This window comes from Pituophis catenifer, unplaced genomic scaffold (genome assembly GCF_029215685.1).
Source record: "Pituophis catenifer annectens isolate HBS135680 unplaced genomic scaffold, rPitCat1.0.hap2 SCAF_3, whole genome shotgun sequence".
NCBI classification, from domain to species: domain Eukaryota; kingdom Metazoa; phylum Chordata; class Lepidosauria; order Squamata; family Colubridae; genus Pituophis; species Pituophis catenifer.
The window spans coordinates 180,648,380-180,667,068 of NW_027256883.1; the positions used below are offsets into that span (position 1 = coordinate 180,648,380).

Sequence of the window (18,689 nt, forward strand, 5' to 3'; positions counted from 1 at the left end):
AAAGTTTTTAAAGTTTTCTGCTATAGCTGAAAACGAACACCGTCTCTGAGAAAATTCAAAATAATCCGAGGCCGCCTCGAAGCCGGGAGACAAGAGCCGCTCCGCCACGCCCGACCGCGGATCCGCTTCCCGTCTCAAACTAATGACGCCTCCTGTGGGCGCAGTCAGCTCGTCCTGTCCTTCTCCGAGCCGAGGTGTTTCTGGGTACCGCGAGAATTGCTCTGTCGGCAGGTCACTATGCCGGTAGGGCCGGGATGGCTGAGGAGCTGCGCGAAGCCGACTCGGTAGGCTCAGCCCTTCGGCCATCTCTGACAAAATGGCACCCCGAGACCGTCCGGTAGTGGCACCTCAGGCCGCCATGCGCAAACGCGGGGCTCGAAAGCGCCTCAAGTTTCGGGCCGAAGACGTCTGCTTGGAGCGGAGTGAGTAGCGAGGCCTCGGCGTCGTGTCCGATGGCGGCCATTGTCCCCTGATCAGCTGCCCTGAACAGTCGCTTTCTTTCCGCAGTGACCGTGGCCGACTATGCAAATTCGGATCCTGCTGTAGTGAAATCTGGACGCGTCAAAAAGGCTGTGGCCAATGCGGTGCAACAGGAAGGTGAGTTTGGCCGAAAATGCTCACGGGGGGTTAAACTTTACACCTGTTCCTACACCTGGACTCGGGTTTTCTGGGTTTATATAGTAGCATTCTGAAGCATAAAGGAACTACGGTGACATTCCATGACAGGACAGGTGAATTTGTGGCTCAAGTGACACCTGGAAACCCAAGGCTACCAGAGGTGGTCCAACAGTAAAATCAATTACACTTCGATCTTTTTTAAAAATACGTTTTGCGATATTTGTGAACAGTCCTATACAGTGATAAAATCCAAATTTTTTTACTACCGGTTCTGTGGGCGTGGCTTGGTGGGCGTGACGGGAAGGATACTGCAAAATCCCCATTCCCTCCCCACTCCTGGGGGATGAATATTGCAAAATCCCCATTCCCTCCCCACTCCTGGGGGAAGGATATTGCAAAATCCCCATTCCCACCCCACTCTGAGGCCAGCCAGAGGTGGTATTTGCCGGTTCTCTGAACTACTCAAAATTTCCGCTACCGGTTTTCCAGAACCTGCTGGATTTCACCCCTGGGCCTATAGCTTCTCTGGAACACCGTCAGGCAGTGTCTTATTTTCTATGACAACAAAATCACTTTCGATAGTATGCTTGCAAACTTTTCTGTGTTATGTTTTTAGCATTTTAATTGATGTTTATTTTTTTCTGTCTCGTTAGTCATATTTGTTTTATGCAAGTCTTCTATATGGCAAGTATATCACAACCGCCTGTCAGATGTTAAGTAGATGTTTCCTGTTTTTTTTTTCAAACTTTCAAACTCTTTCAGGACTGAATGTATTCAAATTCATATAGGATATACGTTGAAAGCAAGATATAAATTGAATAGAGAACTTGATTAACAATAGTTCTACATAAATTTATTCAAATTAGTATTTTTAATATGTCTCTTAATTGGATAGCTGTAGCAAATAAAATCAAAATGAGAAAGGCATTACAGCCTGAAATTACAAATTCTTGAGTGTTTATTTGTATCTTCTAATCTAAAAAAATAGTCTGAAACATTCAGCACAGAACTGTTTAAACATATTTAGATTACAAATTTGACAATCAATTCTATCTTAGTAGTCAAATAAAAGCTTATGCAAGGGTATGTTTTAAGAACTCACTGCCACTATCCAGAAATAGTTTAAGAGTCTATATTAGTCTAAATTGATCTTGTCCCTTTTATCCATTTTCCTAGTAACATTTATATGAAGGATGGAGGTGTATTTCCCTGTTCTCAGGGAATAATGATAAACATTTATCAATAGGTCTTATAAGACAAATTGTTTCCGTTTAAAGAAAGTGAAATAAACAATATGTGTTTAATTACAACATGAACATTTGACTTTTAACAATGAATTTCCATGTTTTTCCCTTATAGAAATATGTTTTCACATTTTTTCTTATTGTCTACCTATGAGCTATATTCAACTCTCTAAGCTCTTTTAATTTTATGAACATAGATGTGTAAACAGTTCACCTTCTAAACTATCAGCAACATTTTTTTTGTATCATGATAGCACTTAATTTTCAAGGATAAATGAGCAAGAATATTTGCTTGAGAGAAGTTCCTAAAATAACAGAGAAAACAAAAATGTCATTTAATAGTGAATGCATTAACATTAGCCTAAAAATGGCTTAGGATCTCTTGCTTCTGGATTGAAATACCGTGTTTCCTCAAAAATAAGACCCTGTCTTATATTTTTTTTGAACCCTGAAATAGGTGCTTGGTCTTATTGCTATGTGCTCAAAAGCCCGATTGGGCTTATTATCAGGGGATGTCTTATTTTGGAGGAAACAGGGTACTGACTCACACATACTTGCTGTAGTAGTTCACTTTCTACTCAAGAACAAACAGGTAGAAGTCAAAGCTTGCAAACTGAAACAGAATCTTTAAGAGACACTTACCTGAATAGTTTTTTAACAAAAGCAAACAGAAAAAGTCGAAAATTAATCCAAGGTTCTGAGAACCAGATCAGGGTTGTCATCCAGGTAGCATCCACACAAATTGCCACCCAAAAGCCAGAGATCAGACATTTTTTTTCCAGCAAAGGAAAATGAGTTAGGGCTGTTTCTTAAATCAGGCAATAGCCAACTGTCACTAATCAAGAAATGTACTCCTTTGCTTGGCAAGGAGCCTCATAAAATAGCTCTGCTCTCCTCTCAACTTACTGGGGTGCAGAAGCTGGGAAGTCATACATCATCTAACTGTTCCAGCTGTCTAGGTGCTGTTCTTTATCAGCCTCATGTGATTCTTAGCTTTGTGTCTCCTGAGGTTGACATTCCACAGGTTTTGCTGGAGCTTTTTCTTCAAAGTCAGAGCCAGCGTCTGAGTCTAAGTACTCGCTTTCCTCAAAATCATTTAACCTAGCTAGGGAAATCATGTTTGTGGTTCCACAGGTGGGTCTTGCGGCAATACCATGGGAAGGGTATTGGTCTTTTTCTGTGACAGCCTCAATTAATAAATTTTCTCCTAAGGGAGGCATGAGTGCCTATGCTGTTTTATTTATATTTCTAATTGGTTTATTGATGATTGCACCACTTGTAAAGTCTTCAGAACAGAGAACAAGATGAAAATAGAATAATATTTGCTTCAATTTTAATTTCCTTGTAATTTTTCCTGATTTTAAAATAACTGTATATCCCATCCATTTGACCAGAGGTTTTCCTTTTGGGATTGATGGACAAACAGCTGGGGAACAATCATGGAACTTTGTTTTTGTATATGATAATCGCAGTGAGAGTATTGTATGTACAAAGATAGAAAGATTTGGCAATACTTACAATGGAGGAATGATTGGAGAAGATAATGGAACTTGCTGAGGTGACCAAATTGACTTGTTTGATTAGAGAAAAGATAATATCTACATTTATTGCTGAGTGGAAATCCTTATGGATTTTTTGTATAAAACAGAAAAATAAGCTTAAAATAAGTTTGATGATTAGACAGGATAATTATTGAAAGAAAAGAGTCATAACTTTAGAGAAAGAGCTAAATCTCTAAGTGAGTCCTCAACATCGTCTTAAAAAAAAAAGTTGATTTTACAATTGTAGTGGCCAAACAAAACAAAATCCTTAGGTTAATAATGTTGGGAGTCTTGACCACTGTAGGTCACTATAAAAAATGAAAGTCTACCATAATCTTAATATAGGAAAAAATAATATCCAAATGTTTGGACTAGTTTTTCAGGATTTTTCACCTACCCCGTATCTTGCTAATTCAGCTAGTGCAAATCACTATATTTGAGTTTTTTTCTTGTCCTAGTCTAACATCCATCTTGATCCTCTTTTATCCAGCTGCATGTCTCCACTATCCATTTATTCAGTATATTTGTTTTCAGGTCACTGCCCTTTTTCTTACTTCCTCTACCAGAATGTCTGTTGGCTACCTTTCCTAATACACTCCCTTGGTCCCATTCTAATTAGCCTGTCTCTGCTTTCCTCCAAAATTCAGATTCTTTATCACCTCTCTTTTTCTCAAGCCTCATCTGTCTAGTTTTTCTTCATATTTCTTATAAAACAATGCTTGTTCTATAATTTTTGTTCAAATCATCTTATTTTAATGTCCCTTCCTTAACTTGTCTGGTTCTTGGGGTAACTTTCAGTCTTTCACTCTCTCTTGTGAAACTTTCCTTCTTAAATGAACCTTAACCACATGTTTCTTAATGCAGGCCATGATACCAAGCCATTTCAAGCAGCTGGAGGTTTCCTCGCCACAGGAATGGAGTAATAATAGACAAACAGGTTGTCTTTCATATAAAGGAATGCATGTTGTCCCACATGACAATCAAAATGACAGGATGACCTTCAACACCTTTCTTTGTGCCTACTGGCCCCAAAAAGAATTTGGACTTGGATCTTCCTATGTTTCCAATTGTTTTTTCTCTGGGGGTTTGGATTATCAACATGAATTTATTTTACACTCTTGATTCTTATATCTCAAATTCTTCCATTTATTTATGATTATAGTGAAATCACTCTGTGGTTTGGAAGCATCTTTTGTACCCACTGATGAAATACTATCTGTGGCAGAGTCCTATGACAGTGGCGATGAAATGGATTCTAAATATTTCACCACTGATGAATATTTCATGACTGATAGAAAAAAGAAAAGCAAGAGGCATAAAGGTAAGATCTATCATTTTAACTGTTAGTTTTTAACATAATTTCACTAACAATAAAATATTTTTATCTCTTCAAATAAAATCATGCTGCTTTCTTCTTGAAGCATGTCCAGTTATATTGCTTGTTTTTTGTTTCAGAAAGCTCCGAGAGTGTGGTAGGCAAAGAATATCCAATTGACATATGGTTGATGTTGGCATCCTATATACGCCCAGAAGACACTGTGAGTTTTTCTCTAATTTGCAAAAGAGCCTGGATTGTTACTTGTACAGCTGTATTCTGGACCAGACTTTATAGAAGGTATGACAGCTTGTAGAATCTTTATTCTATACTGTGCATATATTTTAATAGTTATGGGGCTTTTTATAGATTATTTGTGGTGGACAGCCTTATGAACAGCATGCCTGTGAATTTGAGTATAAAAGATCAACGTTTCAATACTTAATGTTGTATTTGGTTCTGAGATACAATTTTCTAGACCTGTCCACTGATTCTTTTATATTCTTTTTGATAAGAACAGTAAGAGTTAACATACATCAAAATATTACGGCTGTGCCTCACTTCAGATTTGATATAAAAAGGTATCTCATAGCATGTGGGGGAACATCTGTCTGCAACTCCATAACCAAGGAACACACAACCACAGAAAACTGCAACTGCTTTAAGGTTGCTTGTTTGAAAAACTAATGTGTTTACATTCTGATACTCTAAAGTGCTTTTTTGTCTTTGAATCCAAAGCCTGCATAGCTGTATAAAATATGCATATATAATTGGTAGTATGGATTACAAAATATACATATGGTATAAAAACAAAACTGAATTATTGTCAAAGAGAAATTGCTGGGATTCATAGGAAGATACTTGAGAGCTCGTAAATTAATAATTGCTACAGTTCTTTGGGCTTGTAGAACTTCTGTGGCTACAAAATCAACTTCCATTATATAACTTAAGTAATTGCATTGATTTCCTTGAATCAGTTAAAACAGATTGTTTTAGATTAATGACTATTGCATGATAGAAAATGAGTCATATGTCCTCCCTTGCATATAATACAAATTTACAGGAATGGTTTCCATTAGAATGGGCAATGCTATATTGATAAGAAAGGGCATTATGCAGGAATTTTTCTGTTTTTATAATTTTTTCCTTCTCTAATCCTTCAGCAGGAAATTGAATTCAAGCTAGCCTTTCTTTTAGGTAAACACAGTAATTCCTAACATCAGACCTTTAGCTGGCAACCCGTGATCTGTTGGGTCATTATTTCAGAACTATTTCCTTATCAGATTCCTCAATGACTGAGCCTCAATTCAGAAAAATATTCAGAGATATATCTACCTTCAAAATTGAACTAAATGGCACAGTCAAATATCAGTAGTTGACAAAGTTGACTAGAGGAAATATGCTGTGATATTTTGTATTATGTCATAAAATAGTTTTTAAATTTGCCAGATTTCAATTTTAAGGAAATTGTGGATTCTGGAGTTCAGCCACATTCTGTTAGTCCATTTGCGGTACCTTGGTACAAAAATTGTTTCACCTAATTAGAGGTTAGGGGAATAAGAGTTTTAGTAGGATATAGATGGCCTAGAAATATTATTTAACCTGTATGAGAGTGCCTGAATGCAGCTCACAGAGAAAAAATTGAAGCATTTGATAAAAAATAGATTAATGGGGATTAGAGAAGAGGCATTATGCTAGTTGGAGCATTCAACCAGAGTAGCTTCCTAATCTCTTTTCTATGAGAGTTCAGAAGCTACATCTTGACTTTCTGGAGGTCTGCAGTTTACAATGATGGATGATACAAGGTTGGAACTGCACTACTTAAATTGTACTGTTATTATTTTGTTTTCGATGAATTAAGGTTGGAAATGTTGGCAGGAGGCCTTTAGTCCCCGTCAATGCAATTTCAGTGCCATAGTAACTGACAGTATGATTTCATAAGCATCACAGAGAGAGGCAGTTAAAAGTGAGAATTAAAACAATTTGCTTCCCAAATGCCTCTTGCTTCTATTCCTATCCTTTACTTTAAAAAAAAAATGCCACCAAAGTCAGCTTTATGCTTCCAGATTTCAGTGGCATGATCTCAGAGCGCATAGCATGTATCATCCATAACTTATTCTTACAATTTTAATTTTTCTTATTTAGGCATTACAATAGGAGTGCATCCCTCCCAATCCGTTTACAGCCAGAATCAATGGAAAAGATGCACTGCCTTCGTGCGTGTGTAATTCGTTCCTTATACCATACGTATAGACCTTTTGTTTCCCGGATAGCCAGAAATCCAACTATCCCGGAAGCTACTCCAAGCAGTCTAAAAAATTCAAAAGTAAGTAACACTTTGAGAAGAAGAATTACTCCACTGAGTATTAGCAGGTTTCTTTCAAGCTAGTGAAAAGCATGCAAATGGGTTCGCTTCCCAGTACATGTTTTAGACAGATGTTGTCTTGACTAGGGGTGGTTTTTTAGACCTCTACAAGCTTGTTAATAATGTTTTAGGTTTATTCTACCAATACAGAAATCAAAATGTTGAACCTTAAAATAAGTTTATTATTTTTGGTTTCATGTTTGAGATAGTTTTTTAAGCAATAAGATAAATGACGTTTAACATCTGGATCAAGCAATTTACAACTGTGTATTACAAAATAAATTCAGCTCATTAAGGTGGGTTTAGTTGACACCCAATCCAGCACAAAAAAATTGATTTGCATCGTAAATTTCACATCACAACGGCTTTGGTGTCCACAGTTAGTATCATACTAACAATTTGTATATCCTTTTGTGGGTAAAATTGGCATTAAAAAAGGAAATTAAATGTAAAAAATCTGTATTGCAGTAACAGTTACAAATTTGGTTACATTCCAAAAACAATGAAATTATTCAGTTGCTCCTTACAATTGTTGAAATGCACATCTTCCATATGTGCATGGCACTATCTTTGTACACTATATAGTCAAAGAGCCTGTATGCTTAGACTTTGTTTTTATTCATTTAGAATCTCCTCTCATTTGTGGAGTTCACCACAAACATTGAGCATGCAAAGTAGGAAGAGACTGGTATTTTTCTTTTTGGTTACTGAATCCAGCTTTTTCCTATTTAATTTCCCTTTCTTTTTCTCAGTGTAGCTTCTGTGGGACACTGGAGCTGTTGTGGTGTCAGCAAAAGTTGCCCTTAAAGACAGATCCACTGTTTGGAGCAGCATACCAGTTGGTACACATCTGAAGGGTAGGACAGCTGACATGTGGATTATCTATGTTTTAGGAAATTCTTAAATTACTTTCCTCCTTTTAACTAATATTCCATGTTTCACAGACAAGAGGGCTAATTCCACTAGCCGCATCCCTCTGAATCTAATGCAGGTAGTCCTTTTTAGTGACTGCCTCATTTAGCAACTATTCACAGTTATGACAGTAATAAAAAGGTAACTTTGTGACCAATCCTTGAATTTATAACTTTCTCATGTCTGTAAAGCAAAGGAAAGCTGAAGTAAGATTATAAGCATAGTTGCAATTTCTCTTAGTGACCATTTTGCTTGTGGTCACTAAATAAGGGTTAGTTGTATACACCTGTAATAATTTGCTTTATAAAGATGAGATGCTTACTCCTTTTTTTTCCTATAGTAGAAAAAAAAGTAATATTGCTGTGCATATCTAGACTTTTGATTAAAAAAAGAATATTCTATTAGTTGTTACGTTAGCAAGATCTGCCCTGCTTATTAATTTATTTAAACTTGTATGCCACTCAGTTCCCAATACCTCTGGCTCACAACAATCAACACAAAGAAATCATAGTAAAACCAATAAAAGGATAAACGATTAAGCTTGGATTATATTGATATATTCACTGTAGAACAGCTTTTGTCATAAAAGGTGATATGTTACTTTTCAAATCAAATGGATGTCTAATAAAGTTGTGAATGGGCATCTTGTATGATAGTTATCTTCTCCATAAAAATCTGGAATATCTGCCCTATTCTGGTTTCAGTAGTTTCTTGATTTTTTTCTTGATAAAGCAAATAATGAGTGATTCTTAGCAATATTTTGAAATCATTATCTCTAGATTCAATTATGGAAATATTTGTTTACGTTCAACCACAGAGCTTTCATTTTATTTCCATGTATCTATTTATATTCAGAAGAGGAAGTACACAGTTACAATACAATGATATCCTTTTTTGAAATTGATGCCAATGTTATTTACTTTATCCTTAAAGTGATTTGTTCAAGTATAGAAACTCCAGACTGGATTGTTTTAATGTTCAATAATCCAAGATCTTCATTCCAAAGAGGTTGGAAGCCTAGTGCTTTATTGCTTTATGTCTGTATAATACTATGTCCACAGACCACAACCCTTTCTCTTTTGCTCAACTAGTGCCTGCTCTTCTGGTCTAAAAGGATTAACCAGCAGTCTTCACTGTGGGAATTCAGCTTCAAATTCCAAAGGCAGGTATGAAAGCTAACTATTTGTATTAATGTCAAAATTTCATATTTCAGAATAGCTCACGGTATGTATAACTCCTTGTTATACTTATGCATATAACAGAGTGCATCTTGTTTGGCAAGATGCATGTCTAGATTACAGTCCAAAAAAGATTCTGTTCATAATGGGGAATAGTGAGGAATTTGGAGTATTTTGTAAAAATGCACTGCTGCCCAATCTGTTCGTTTTCCTTGCTCACCAGAAACTTTCATAACAGACAAAACAGCATGAAATAGCATGTAGTGAAACTAATATAAACTGCATAAAATTTGTTATTGTGCGGGGTGGGGTGTTAATATCAAATTTGAGTGCAATAGTTCCCATAGGTTTATTCGCTCTAAAGGTAACTCCTATAGATAGAAATTGTTTGTAGTTTAGTTGAAGTATATCAGGGTTGTTACTATTAATTCAATGTGCTGTTAATCTTACTAACTACTATGTGTCATATTCAGACTACAGTCTTAGCATCTGAAATCATATCCATAGCAAAAGCAAAGGCCCATATTCAGACAAATATAACAATTCCATTATAGCCAAGATTTGTTATATTAAAACTATTAAATGTCACATTATTTTCCAAAAAACATATAACATATGTAAGTCAGTCCTAATCCTTCAAAGACAAATTCTCCTGATTTGGTACATAACTCTTCTCCAAGCATGTAATTTGAAAGTTTGTAGAAATGGAATCAGTTTCTGGTTAACTGAGTGAAATATTTCTTTTGAGTCTCCCAAGTTCAAGAATAAATGTTTGAAACCACTTCAACCACCTGTCCGGTATGCAGATGTCCATATGAACCCTGACCAAGACTGCTGTCTGTTGCAGATAACTACTATCGACTTTATATATATTCCTATAGTAATGGGCATGACAGTTACATTGGTAAGTGTTGTGATTTCTTTGCTAATTTTCTGGTCTTTATATCAGGAATTTTGTTCACTTAATCTTGACCAAATAGTTTCTAAATTTGAAGTATTGTACTGGTAGTTCCTAGATTATAGCTCTATTTGAGATCAGAATTTCCATCACTAAACAAAGTGATTGTTAAGAGAAACATCATATCAATGCACTGCTTAGCAATAAGTCCCAATTAGGAGAGGACTGTGTGGTCATTAGACAAAGATCTCACACTTCTGCCCTGTGTGAACTGTCTCCACTTTAACTGCTCTACCACCCAGTGCTCCGTAGGCCCTGTTGCACCCAGCTGACCTTCACTGTCTTCCTTCAACTGCTGATGAGCACCCACTTTGGCCTATGTGAGGCAGCTTCTGGCAGTGCTAGGATTTCTTCTCAAAGGCCGCTTGCTCATTCTCATAATGCGTTGGAAGGCTTATGAGATGTTTTGAAACCTGCCAGGAGGCTGGCTGCAGAACAGAGCTTAAGGCAGCTCCACAGTAGTGTTGAGGCTGAACTAGAAGCCCAGAGGCCCGTGGCAGCTGACTGAGACTGACAAAGACCCCATGCCTCTCTTTCAGCCCTAATGCTACTGCCCCCCAGAGTGTTGCTGCATAGGGCAGCCAAAAGGATAGAGATGTGGGGAGACAGGCAGGTGGGGAGTTGAAGCACTTTTGTGGTTGTAAGTGAGGGCAAACTGGCAAGTACCTGAATTTTGATCACATGACACATCACAGCGTTGCTGCCCCCCATAACTTCAGAGATTGGGCATAAGTATCATTTGTTCAACACCGCCATAACTTTGAATGATTCCTGAACAAATGGTCATTAAGATAGGACTACCTATATTTTTGAAATAGAAAAGTCTTCAAGCAGGCACAGATAAGAAAAATATAACTTTGAAAACTATATTGTATAGTCCAATAAGGAATGGCTACCAATGTGATTTTATTATAGACTACTGTATAAAGTTTCAGGAAAAGCAAATATTGCCTGGAAGGACTTGCTCAAAGATATAGTTTATTTTTAAAATATTTACAGACAAAATCAGTTTAAAATATTGAATAAAATGCCATTTGATTTTGGAGTTAAGGAAGCCTGTGTGATCCAAGTTATTGAATAGCTTTTTTTTTTTCTTTTGCAGTTCACAATAAATGTGAGCACTGACATGCGGCACCACAGAGTGAAATTAGTATTCCATGATTCTCCAGTATGGAGTGGCAAGAAACCCAGATTTGACCATGGAATGCAGGTTGTAATGGACCCTGTGCACAGTGTGCATCTGTTTGATTGGTGGCATCCACAGTTTCCATCTTCACACATCTGAAGACTCCCAAGTTTACATCATAAATTGTATTCTGTGCTATTTCCATAAACAACAAAATTTGATAAGCCAGTCTGTGTATATGTTTAATCACCGCTTGGGAAATAATTTGTGCTAATAAGATTAGAAAGAACTTCTGTAAAGCATTTTATTACATGAAAAATAATTCATCTGCAAATATTTTGGTGCTAATGAAATTTGTCCTTTTGCTTTTTGATAACAAAACACAGTAGAAATGTGTAACCAAAAGCCAACATGGGTTTCTCAAAAACAAACATGCCTGATAACTCTTACTGCATTCTTTGACAAAGTGACAAAATTAGTGGACCAGAGAAATACTTGGACTTCATTCAGCATCTGATAAAGTAGACCAGAACCTATTTCTTGATAAGATAAAAAAATGTGGGTAAGACAGTATCACTACCAGATGGATTCATAACTGGCTGACCAACTGTACTCATCGTATAGTTGTTAATGGAAGTGCATCTACATGGAGGGAGGTATGCAATGGGGTACCTGAAGGCTCTGTCTTAGGCCCAGTACTCTTCAATATCTTCATCAATGATTTACATGAGATGGGGAACTTTGCAGATAATACCAAACTGGCAGGAATAGCCAACACTCCAGAAGATAGGCTTAACATACAGAAGGATCTTGACAGACTTGAACACTGGGCCCTAGCTAACAAAACAATATTCAATGGTGAAAAAAATAAGGTTCAACATTTAGCCAAGAAAAAACATTGCACAAGTATAGTATAGGTGGTACCTTGCTCAATATTAGTAACTGCAAGAGGGAACTTGGAGCCAGAGTGGACAATCACTTAAATATGAGCCAGCAGGCTGCTGCAACTGCCAAAAAAAGCCAACACAATCATAATCTGCATTAACTGGGATAGAATCAAGATTACGTGTTAACATCACTTTATAATATCTTGGTAAGACCACACTTGGAATATAGCATCCAGTTTTGATTGTCATGATATAAAGATGATGTTGAAATTCTAAAAAGAGTACAGAGAAGAGCAACAAAGATTATTAGGCTAAAACATGAACAGTTGCAGGAATTGGGTATGTCTGGTTTAATGAAAAGAAGAACTAGGAGTGACATGGTAGCAGTGTTGCAATATCTAAGGGGCTGCCACAAAAAAGAGGAAGTCAACCTGTTTTCCAAAGCACCTGAAGGGAGAACAGGAAGCAATGGATTGAAACTAATCAAGGAGAGAACCTAGAACTAAGAAATTCCCTGACAGAACAACTAATTAATGGGACGACTTGCCTCCAGAAGTTGTGGGCACTCAATACTAGAAGTTTGGAAGAAGACATTGGACAACCATCTGAAGTGGTATAGGTTTCCTGCCAGAGCAGGGAGCTGGACTAGAAGATTTCCAAGGTTCCTTCCAACTCTTATTCTGTGTAAGCTGGCCCATTTTAGAGTGATCCAACTCTGGAATGTTCATTTTCACCACAAAAGGGCCTATATAAACATCAGGCAGTGAGTTTTTGAAGTAGATTGTCTGGAACTGGAAGCTCTAGGTTGCCATGATGATATGGATGTGACCAAGCCCCAAATACTCACATCAGCCTGTTTCATTTCAGTGTGAAGATTCTGGAAACTGATTGGTGCAATACGGGACATTCTAATCACACACCCCTCCTTTGTAGCTAGTAACATTCACAATTCACACAATAGGTAGATATCCATTTCACTTCCACATGCAAAAGAATTTCAATGTTCCACTCCTATAAAAGTGTTTGTTTTACTAGTTCCAAAGACTGTCATCATCAATCATGTATTTATGGCAAAGAACTTTCAGATTGTTGACATTGATTACATCTTCACAGAATATAAGTGGTCCTTATTTAAAAATTGCCTAGTTTAGAGACTGCAGTTACAATAGTGATAAAAAATAACTTTATGACTAATCCATCCGTAGGTCTGTAAAGCAAAGAAAAGCTTAACTTTTAAGCACAATCACAGTATTTCATTTACCAACTGCTTTGCTTAATGACCAAGTTATTAGTCCCAGTTGTAGTCACTTAAGCAAGGACTACCTGTATAGGAAAAACAATGGTGCTGATTCCCTTAAGTATGAATTTTACAGGTATGCTAGGATAGGTTAGACTTTTCATGTTTAAAATAGATTAATAAAGATTGATGTTTAATTATTATTTAGTATATTTTTATCCTGTCTTTTTTTATATATAACAAGGTAGCGAACACACCTAATATTCCAGCCTCTTGTTTTCCCCACTGTGTCATTGGATACGAAATGGGCAGCAAATAAATTTAATAAATAAACTCTGAGGTGGGTTGGACTGAGAGAGAGTGACTGGTCCAAAGTCACTCAAATAGTTTTCATGCCTAAAAGGTGGCGTAGAACTCAGTTTCCTGATTTGATATTGCGATGAAGGCTACCCCTTCATCCCAATATCAAACTGGCGCTCATTTACATGTGGTTAATTTGATATCTATCATACAGAAATGAAGGTTTCCTCTGGAAACCAAGGCCTACTTGCTAGTTGTGAAATGAAACAATTTGGTGACCGTGGCTTGAAGAATAGGTAGGGGGTAACTGGGTAAAGAATAGTCTGGTTATAGGAAGAAAGGAGGTAAGCAAACTAAGAATAGATGATCAAGTTAGCATAAAAGGATATATGAATTGGTGTTAAACTACCATTCGTAACTTAAGAGCTTTTTTCCACCTGTACACAGTTGCTTGCTGTATAACTTACCTTTGTGCTCTTAACAATCGCTCAAATTGAATTGTCAGTTTTAATCGGGTAAAATCCAGCAGGTTCTGACAGGTTCTGGAGAACCGGTAGCAGAAATTTTGAGTAGTTCAGAGAACCAGCAAATACCACCTCTGGCTGGCCCCAGAGTGGGGTGGGAATGGAGATTTTGCAATATCCTTCACCCAGGAGTGGGGAGGGAATGTGGATTTTGCAGTATCCTTTCCCCTGCCATGCCCACCAAGCCACACCACCCCCACCAAACCATGCCCACAGAACTGGTAGTAAAAAAATTTGAATTCCACTACTAGTTTTAATACAATATATATTACTATGTGTTAATTGGGGTATAAAATGGCCTAATATTTCAAACAGGTTCAAGTTAAATATTATTTTAAAGCTTTTCTTATATTCAATATATCTCATAAGAGTTTACAGGATCTTTAATATTACATCACAAGAACTTCTAAAATCAGGCAGCTTTGGCTATCAAGCTAATTTTGAAACCAGCAATGTGACTGATGATCTAGCTTTCTCTTTCATAAGCAAGTTCCACATTTAATGTTTATCACTTTGCCCTATTATCCATTACCCTATGAATATTAATTTTGTTTTCCACTTAACGTTCATTTATAGATCTTACACTGTGTTACTTTTAATATAGTAGCCAAGTGTAAAGTAAGGCTATGCAGTCAGGCAGTAGTGTACAATAGATTTCCATTAAATGATTTTAATATCCACATTGAATAGAAGGTGTAGCTTTCTCTGTCTGCACATAGTCATGTTGAATATGTATCCCAAGTACGTTTTAGCTTTTGTTTTTTGTGGCTTCAAATCAGTCTTGATTCCTGGTGATTTAATGAAGAAACCTATCCGATTTTTCAATAGTGGCTTGCTAGTATCATCTTACTAGGGTTGACTGGCCCAAAGTTACCCATCTGACTTTCTGCCTAAGGCAAGACTAGATCTCATGATTTCAGGGTTCCTAATCTTCCACTACACCAAACTGGCTCTCCTATACCAAACTATAGGAATCCTAGTATAGGATTGTACCTCTGCATGTTCATACTGTATTTTATATATTATTTCTTCATATTTTAAGTGAATGGGTTTTGCCATTCTTAAATTAATAAACCTGTGGGGAAGGGAATAACATTTTTTATTCAATAAGGAACGACTACCAGTAGTTCTATAATTGAATGCAATTCAGATAATTAAAATTAAACAATGCTAGTGTGCCTTTCTATTCTTTAGGCTTATGTTCACAGGTAATTTTCTTAGCATAATCTCATCTGCACCTAGATAATAATTTACCAATGACTTATAGATGCTATAATAAATTCAGTGTTTAATTAAGCATAGTAGATGGAAGATAACCAGAGAACTATCCTCTCATAACAGAAGACAGGCTTGGTGCTGTCGGCATTTGTAAAAGAGGACTGGATTTTAGAATGAAACCAAGTTACTGGATTACAACACTGAAGAAAGTATTCTACCCTCTTCTAGCCATAATTGGCATTCCATGTAAGTAGGGGAAACAACAGGAGTTGAAGGCTGCATAATTGGAAGTGATGTGCAAGGTAATACCAACAGGGTGCAAATTAATGCACAATCAATGTTGGAAGGGCAAGAACCAGCAATGTGTTGGGACACTTGATCTAGGGAAGAAAAGAGAACAGGAATAACTGAGTGACAGGAAAGAACAGAAAGCTCCTGTGAAAGAAATTCATTGTTTTTGGATCCTCAACAGCCAGAATAGTTACCTATAAATTGCAATGTACCTTGATTCCAAATTGGAATTCAACCTGTGACTATTCACTGACTATTTTCAGTTTAATTATGTAAACTGCATTCTATGTTTACATCAAATATGTCTGTAATGATAATGTCATGAGTATCTTTTAAAGAGAAAAGGAATGGAAGAGTTGAATGCTTGCATATTTCTGATCCTTACTAGAATCAATAACCAAATTTCCAGCTGCTGATACCAAGCTTCTGCAAGGAATCACTGAGCACTTGAAAATTCTGTTTTGATCTTTTTTCATTGTAATTTGGATTGCGTGATCTTGTGTGTACTGGCAGAGAAACCCATGGTTAATTATTTTTCTTGCCACACAATGCAAGCAGATATCAGTAATTAGCTTTTTGTAAGAATATGGTGAAAAGAGGAAAGATTTCTGGCATTTTGCTCTGGAAGATTTTGAGAACAGCACAGTAGTAGTTTAACTCATTTGCACTAATCTTGATTGTGACAAGGCCTTTGAAAACCAAGTGAGCTGATGGAATAGGAATATACCCAATGAATAAGCTACAAGGGAACTTCAGTAGCCAACTTCCGCATGGGAGAGGAATATGGCATGCTGGATCCGAACTTAAATAGATGCATGGAGGGTGTCAACAATAAGAATAAACACTTTTGCATATTCTTATTTCATTTTGCAGCAAACGTGATGATATTAGTGATCTTCAGTCAAAAAAACTGTTTTATTTCCACCTCCAGTCGCTACTTCCTCATGGCTATGTCATTGGCTGACACAGTGGTCCTTATTCTTGTGGTTGGCATTGAGATAATTGTAGAATGCTTTTTCACAAGTCCATTCTGGTACAGAGATCCTTGGTGCACGTTGCGAGATGTGTTCAACTATGGTGCAGTTAACACTTCTGTCTGGCTGATGGTTTCTTTCACCATTGAGCGTTTCATTGCAATCAACAATATCAAGCTCAGGATGAAAATATCTTCTCCCAGAAAAATACTTCATATTATTGTTATGATTCATGTTTGCTGTTATACTATGGCCATCCCCCACTACTGGTCTAACTATTCAGAAATGGAGAATGGTACGGGACATGTCACCTGCAAATATAACCCTGAACTCCCCAGTGCATATGTGAAAGGACTTGTGTGGTTCCAGACTTCTGTGATCTACATTATTCCATACATCATTATCTTCACCTTAAACAGCCTCATTCTAAGGCAGATAATTCACAGTAACAAAGTACACAGTGTCACTTGGCCAGTCATGCACAGAACCCTGCCTGCAACCCATTTTCGTAACTGGAAGAAATCAATCATCCTTTTGGTTACAGTTTCAATGACATTTGCCTGTCTCTGCACCACCAGGTTTGTGACTCAAATCATCATAAAAACTTCCTACTATGACATAGATAGGCAAGATTATTCAAAGACCATTAATATCATAACAGATATTGGTACTATGCTGGAAATGACTAACACTGCTATCAATATGTATCTGTATGCTTGTACCCAGTCTGCTTTCCGAAAGGAGCTTATCCGATATTTGCAGAGTATATTGTGTTACTGGCCAACAAAAAGAAAGCATCCACTGAATGTACTTTCAGTATTGAGCTAGATAGGCAGAAGTGGTACTGTTTGGTTGAGCTGCAAATCACCGGAAGTGTATGGTGTTTTACTTGCAGAAATGCTGGACTATTCCCTTTTAATGACAATAAAGCTGCTAATTCTGCATTAAATTTCCTCTGCCATTATTCCGCTAAAAGCATGCATTTCCTCATCTTCTCAATTTATTTCAAAACAACATAAATGCTTTTTCTAAATATAAATTCTAAATGATTTTCTTTGATATTTATTATTCTGGTAGGCCTTAATTCCATTGCTATAGGACAGTGATGGCTAACCTTTTTGCCATCACGTGCCAAAAGTGGGGGTCGTGTGGGGATGTCACGCGCGTGTGTGCCCACACCCATAATTCAATGTGCCCCGCCCCCACTGTGCATGCGCATGTGACCCCCCGCACTCACCCCACTTTTGGCACATGATGGCACAGTGGGCCTGTTTTTCGCTCTCCCCAGGCTCCAAAGGCTTTCTTGGAGCCTGGGGAGGGCAAAAACGGTGTTCCCACCTCCTTTGGAGGCTCTCCGGAGGCCAGAAACAGTCTTTTTCCCAACTTCCGGTAGGCCTGGAAGGCCTGAAAATCAGGTGGCCGGTGCGCACATACATGCTAGAGCTGAACTAAGGCAATGCTCGCATGCCCACAGATATGGCTCCGCGTGCCACCTGTGGGATGCGTGCCATAGATTCGCCATCACTGCTATTGGAAATGTCTAATCCAAATTTCAAGTCTAGAAAGTGACTTGAGCCCAACGGTCAATTTTATATAATGGCCAACACAATCACCAGAGGACCTACCAAGGCCCACAAGGGTTCTTCTACTCCAAGCATACAAGGCTGCTGCTGGAACAACGGGGGATTAAGGAGCAGCAGTGGAGGAGGGGATGGGAGTGGTCACAACAGTAGTTCTTCCCATCCTTGCTTCCTTATCTATCTTTCTCGCTTCGTTGCTCCTATTGGGACCCTCCACGTTAGCTACAACGTCTTGGCTGCAAAATCCAAAATTCTAAATTGTTGCAGTTCACAGATGATTCCTCATGCAATCAATCCAATTTGTTGAAAGTGTGAGGCGAGGAAGGCGTGGCCCAGCATTGTTGCCTTGTGCCCATAGGCTCTGTGGCAAACACTGCCCTTCTCAATATTTATAGCACTGAGTCTGAGTGCTACCTGTTTC

At 37.6% G+C, this 18,689-nt stretch overlaps 2 protein-coding genes across 6 annotated transcripts; both read left to right on the forward strand.

The window, feature by feature from the left end:
- Positions 1 to 236: 236 nt before the first annotated feature.
- Positions 237 to 11,485, forward strand: TMEM183A (transmembrane protein 183A). Of its 5 annotated transcripts, none has more exons than XR_011600273.1 (8): positions 237 to 422; positions 508 to 597; positions 4,566 to 4,724; positions 4,859 to 5,018; positions 6,864 to 7,044; positions 7,841 to 7,940; positions 9,087 to 9,161; positions 9,931 to 10,012. XR_011600273.1 is itself a non-coding variant. In XM_070941606.1 (8 exons), the coding sequence occupies exons 1-8, from the start codon at positions 317 to 319 to the stop codon at positions 11,414 to 11,416; spliced, it is 1,110 nt and encodes a 369-aa protein (XP_070797707.1). In that variant the 5' UTR covers positions 237 to 316; the 3' UTR covers positions 11,417 to 11,485. The 5 variants fall into 5 exon arrangements, 3 of the variants coding, with proteins under 3 accessions (XP_070797707.1, XP_070797708.1, XP_070797709.1); XR_011600272.1 differs by having other exon boundaries at positions 9,922 to 10,006; XM_070941606.1 differs by lacking the exon at positions 7,841 to 7,940 and adding an exon at positions 11,234 to 11,485 and having other exon boundaries at positions 9,922 to 10,077.
- A 4,111-nt stretch (positions 11,486 to 15,596) lies between these two features.
- LOC139314886 (probable G-protein coupled receptor 139) lies at positions 15,597 to 17,516 on the forward strand. The gene is made up of 2 exons (XM_070940858.1): positions 15,597 to 15,669; positions 16,588 to 17,516. Exons 1-2 carry the CDS (start codon positions 15,597 to 15,599, stop codon positions 17,514 to 17,516), a joined length of 1,002 nt encoding a protein of 333 aa, XP_070796959.1.
- Positions 17,517 to 18,689: the final 1,173 nt, after the last annotated feature.

Bases quoted from the DNA above. Each gene is read 5' to 3' on its own strand.
- TMEM183A (XM_070941606.1), top strand. From the start codon at position 317: ATGGCACCCCGAGACCGTCCGGTAGTGGCACCTCAGGCCGCCATGCGC. The intron at 7,045-9,086 runs GTAAGTAACACT...TTGCTCAACTAG, and splicing joins GCAGTCTAAAAAATTCAAAA to TGCCTGCTCTTCTGGTCTAA. The intron at 10,078-11,233 runs GTAAGTGTTGTG...TTTCTTTTGCAG, and splicing joins TGGGCATGACAGTTACATTG to TTCACAATAAATGTGAGCAC.
- LOC139314886 (XM_070940858.1), top strand. From the start codon at position 15,597: ATGAAACCAAGTTACTGGATTACAACACTGAAGAAAGTATTCTACCCT. The intron at 15,670-16,587 runs GTAAGTAGGGGA...TTCATTTTGCAG, and splicing joins AGCCATAATTGGCATTCCAT to CAAACGTGATGATATTAGTG.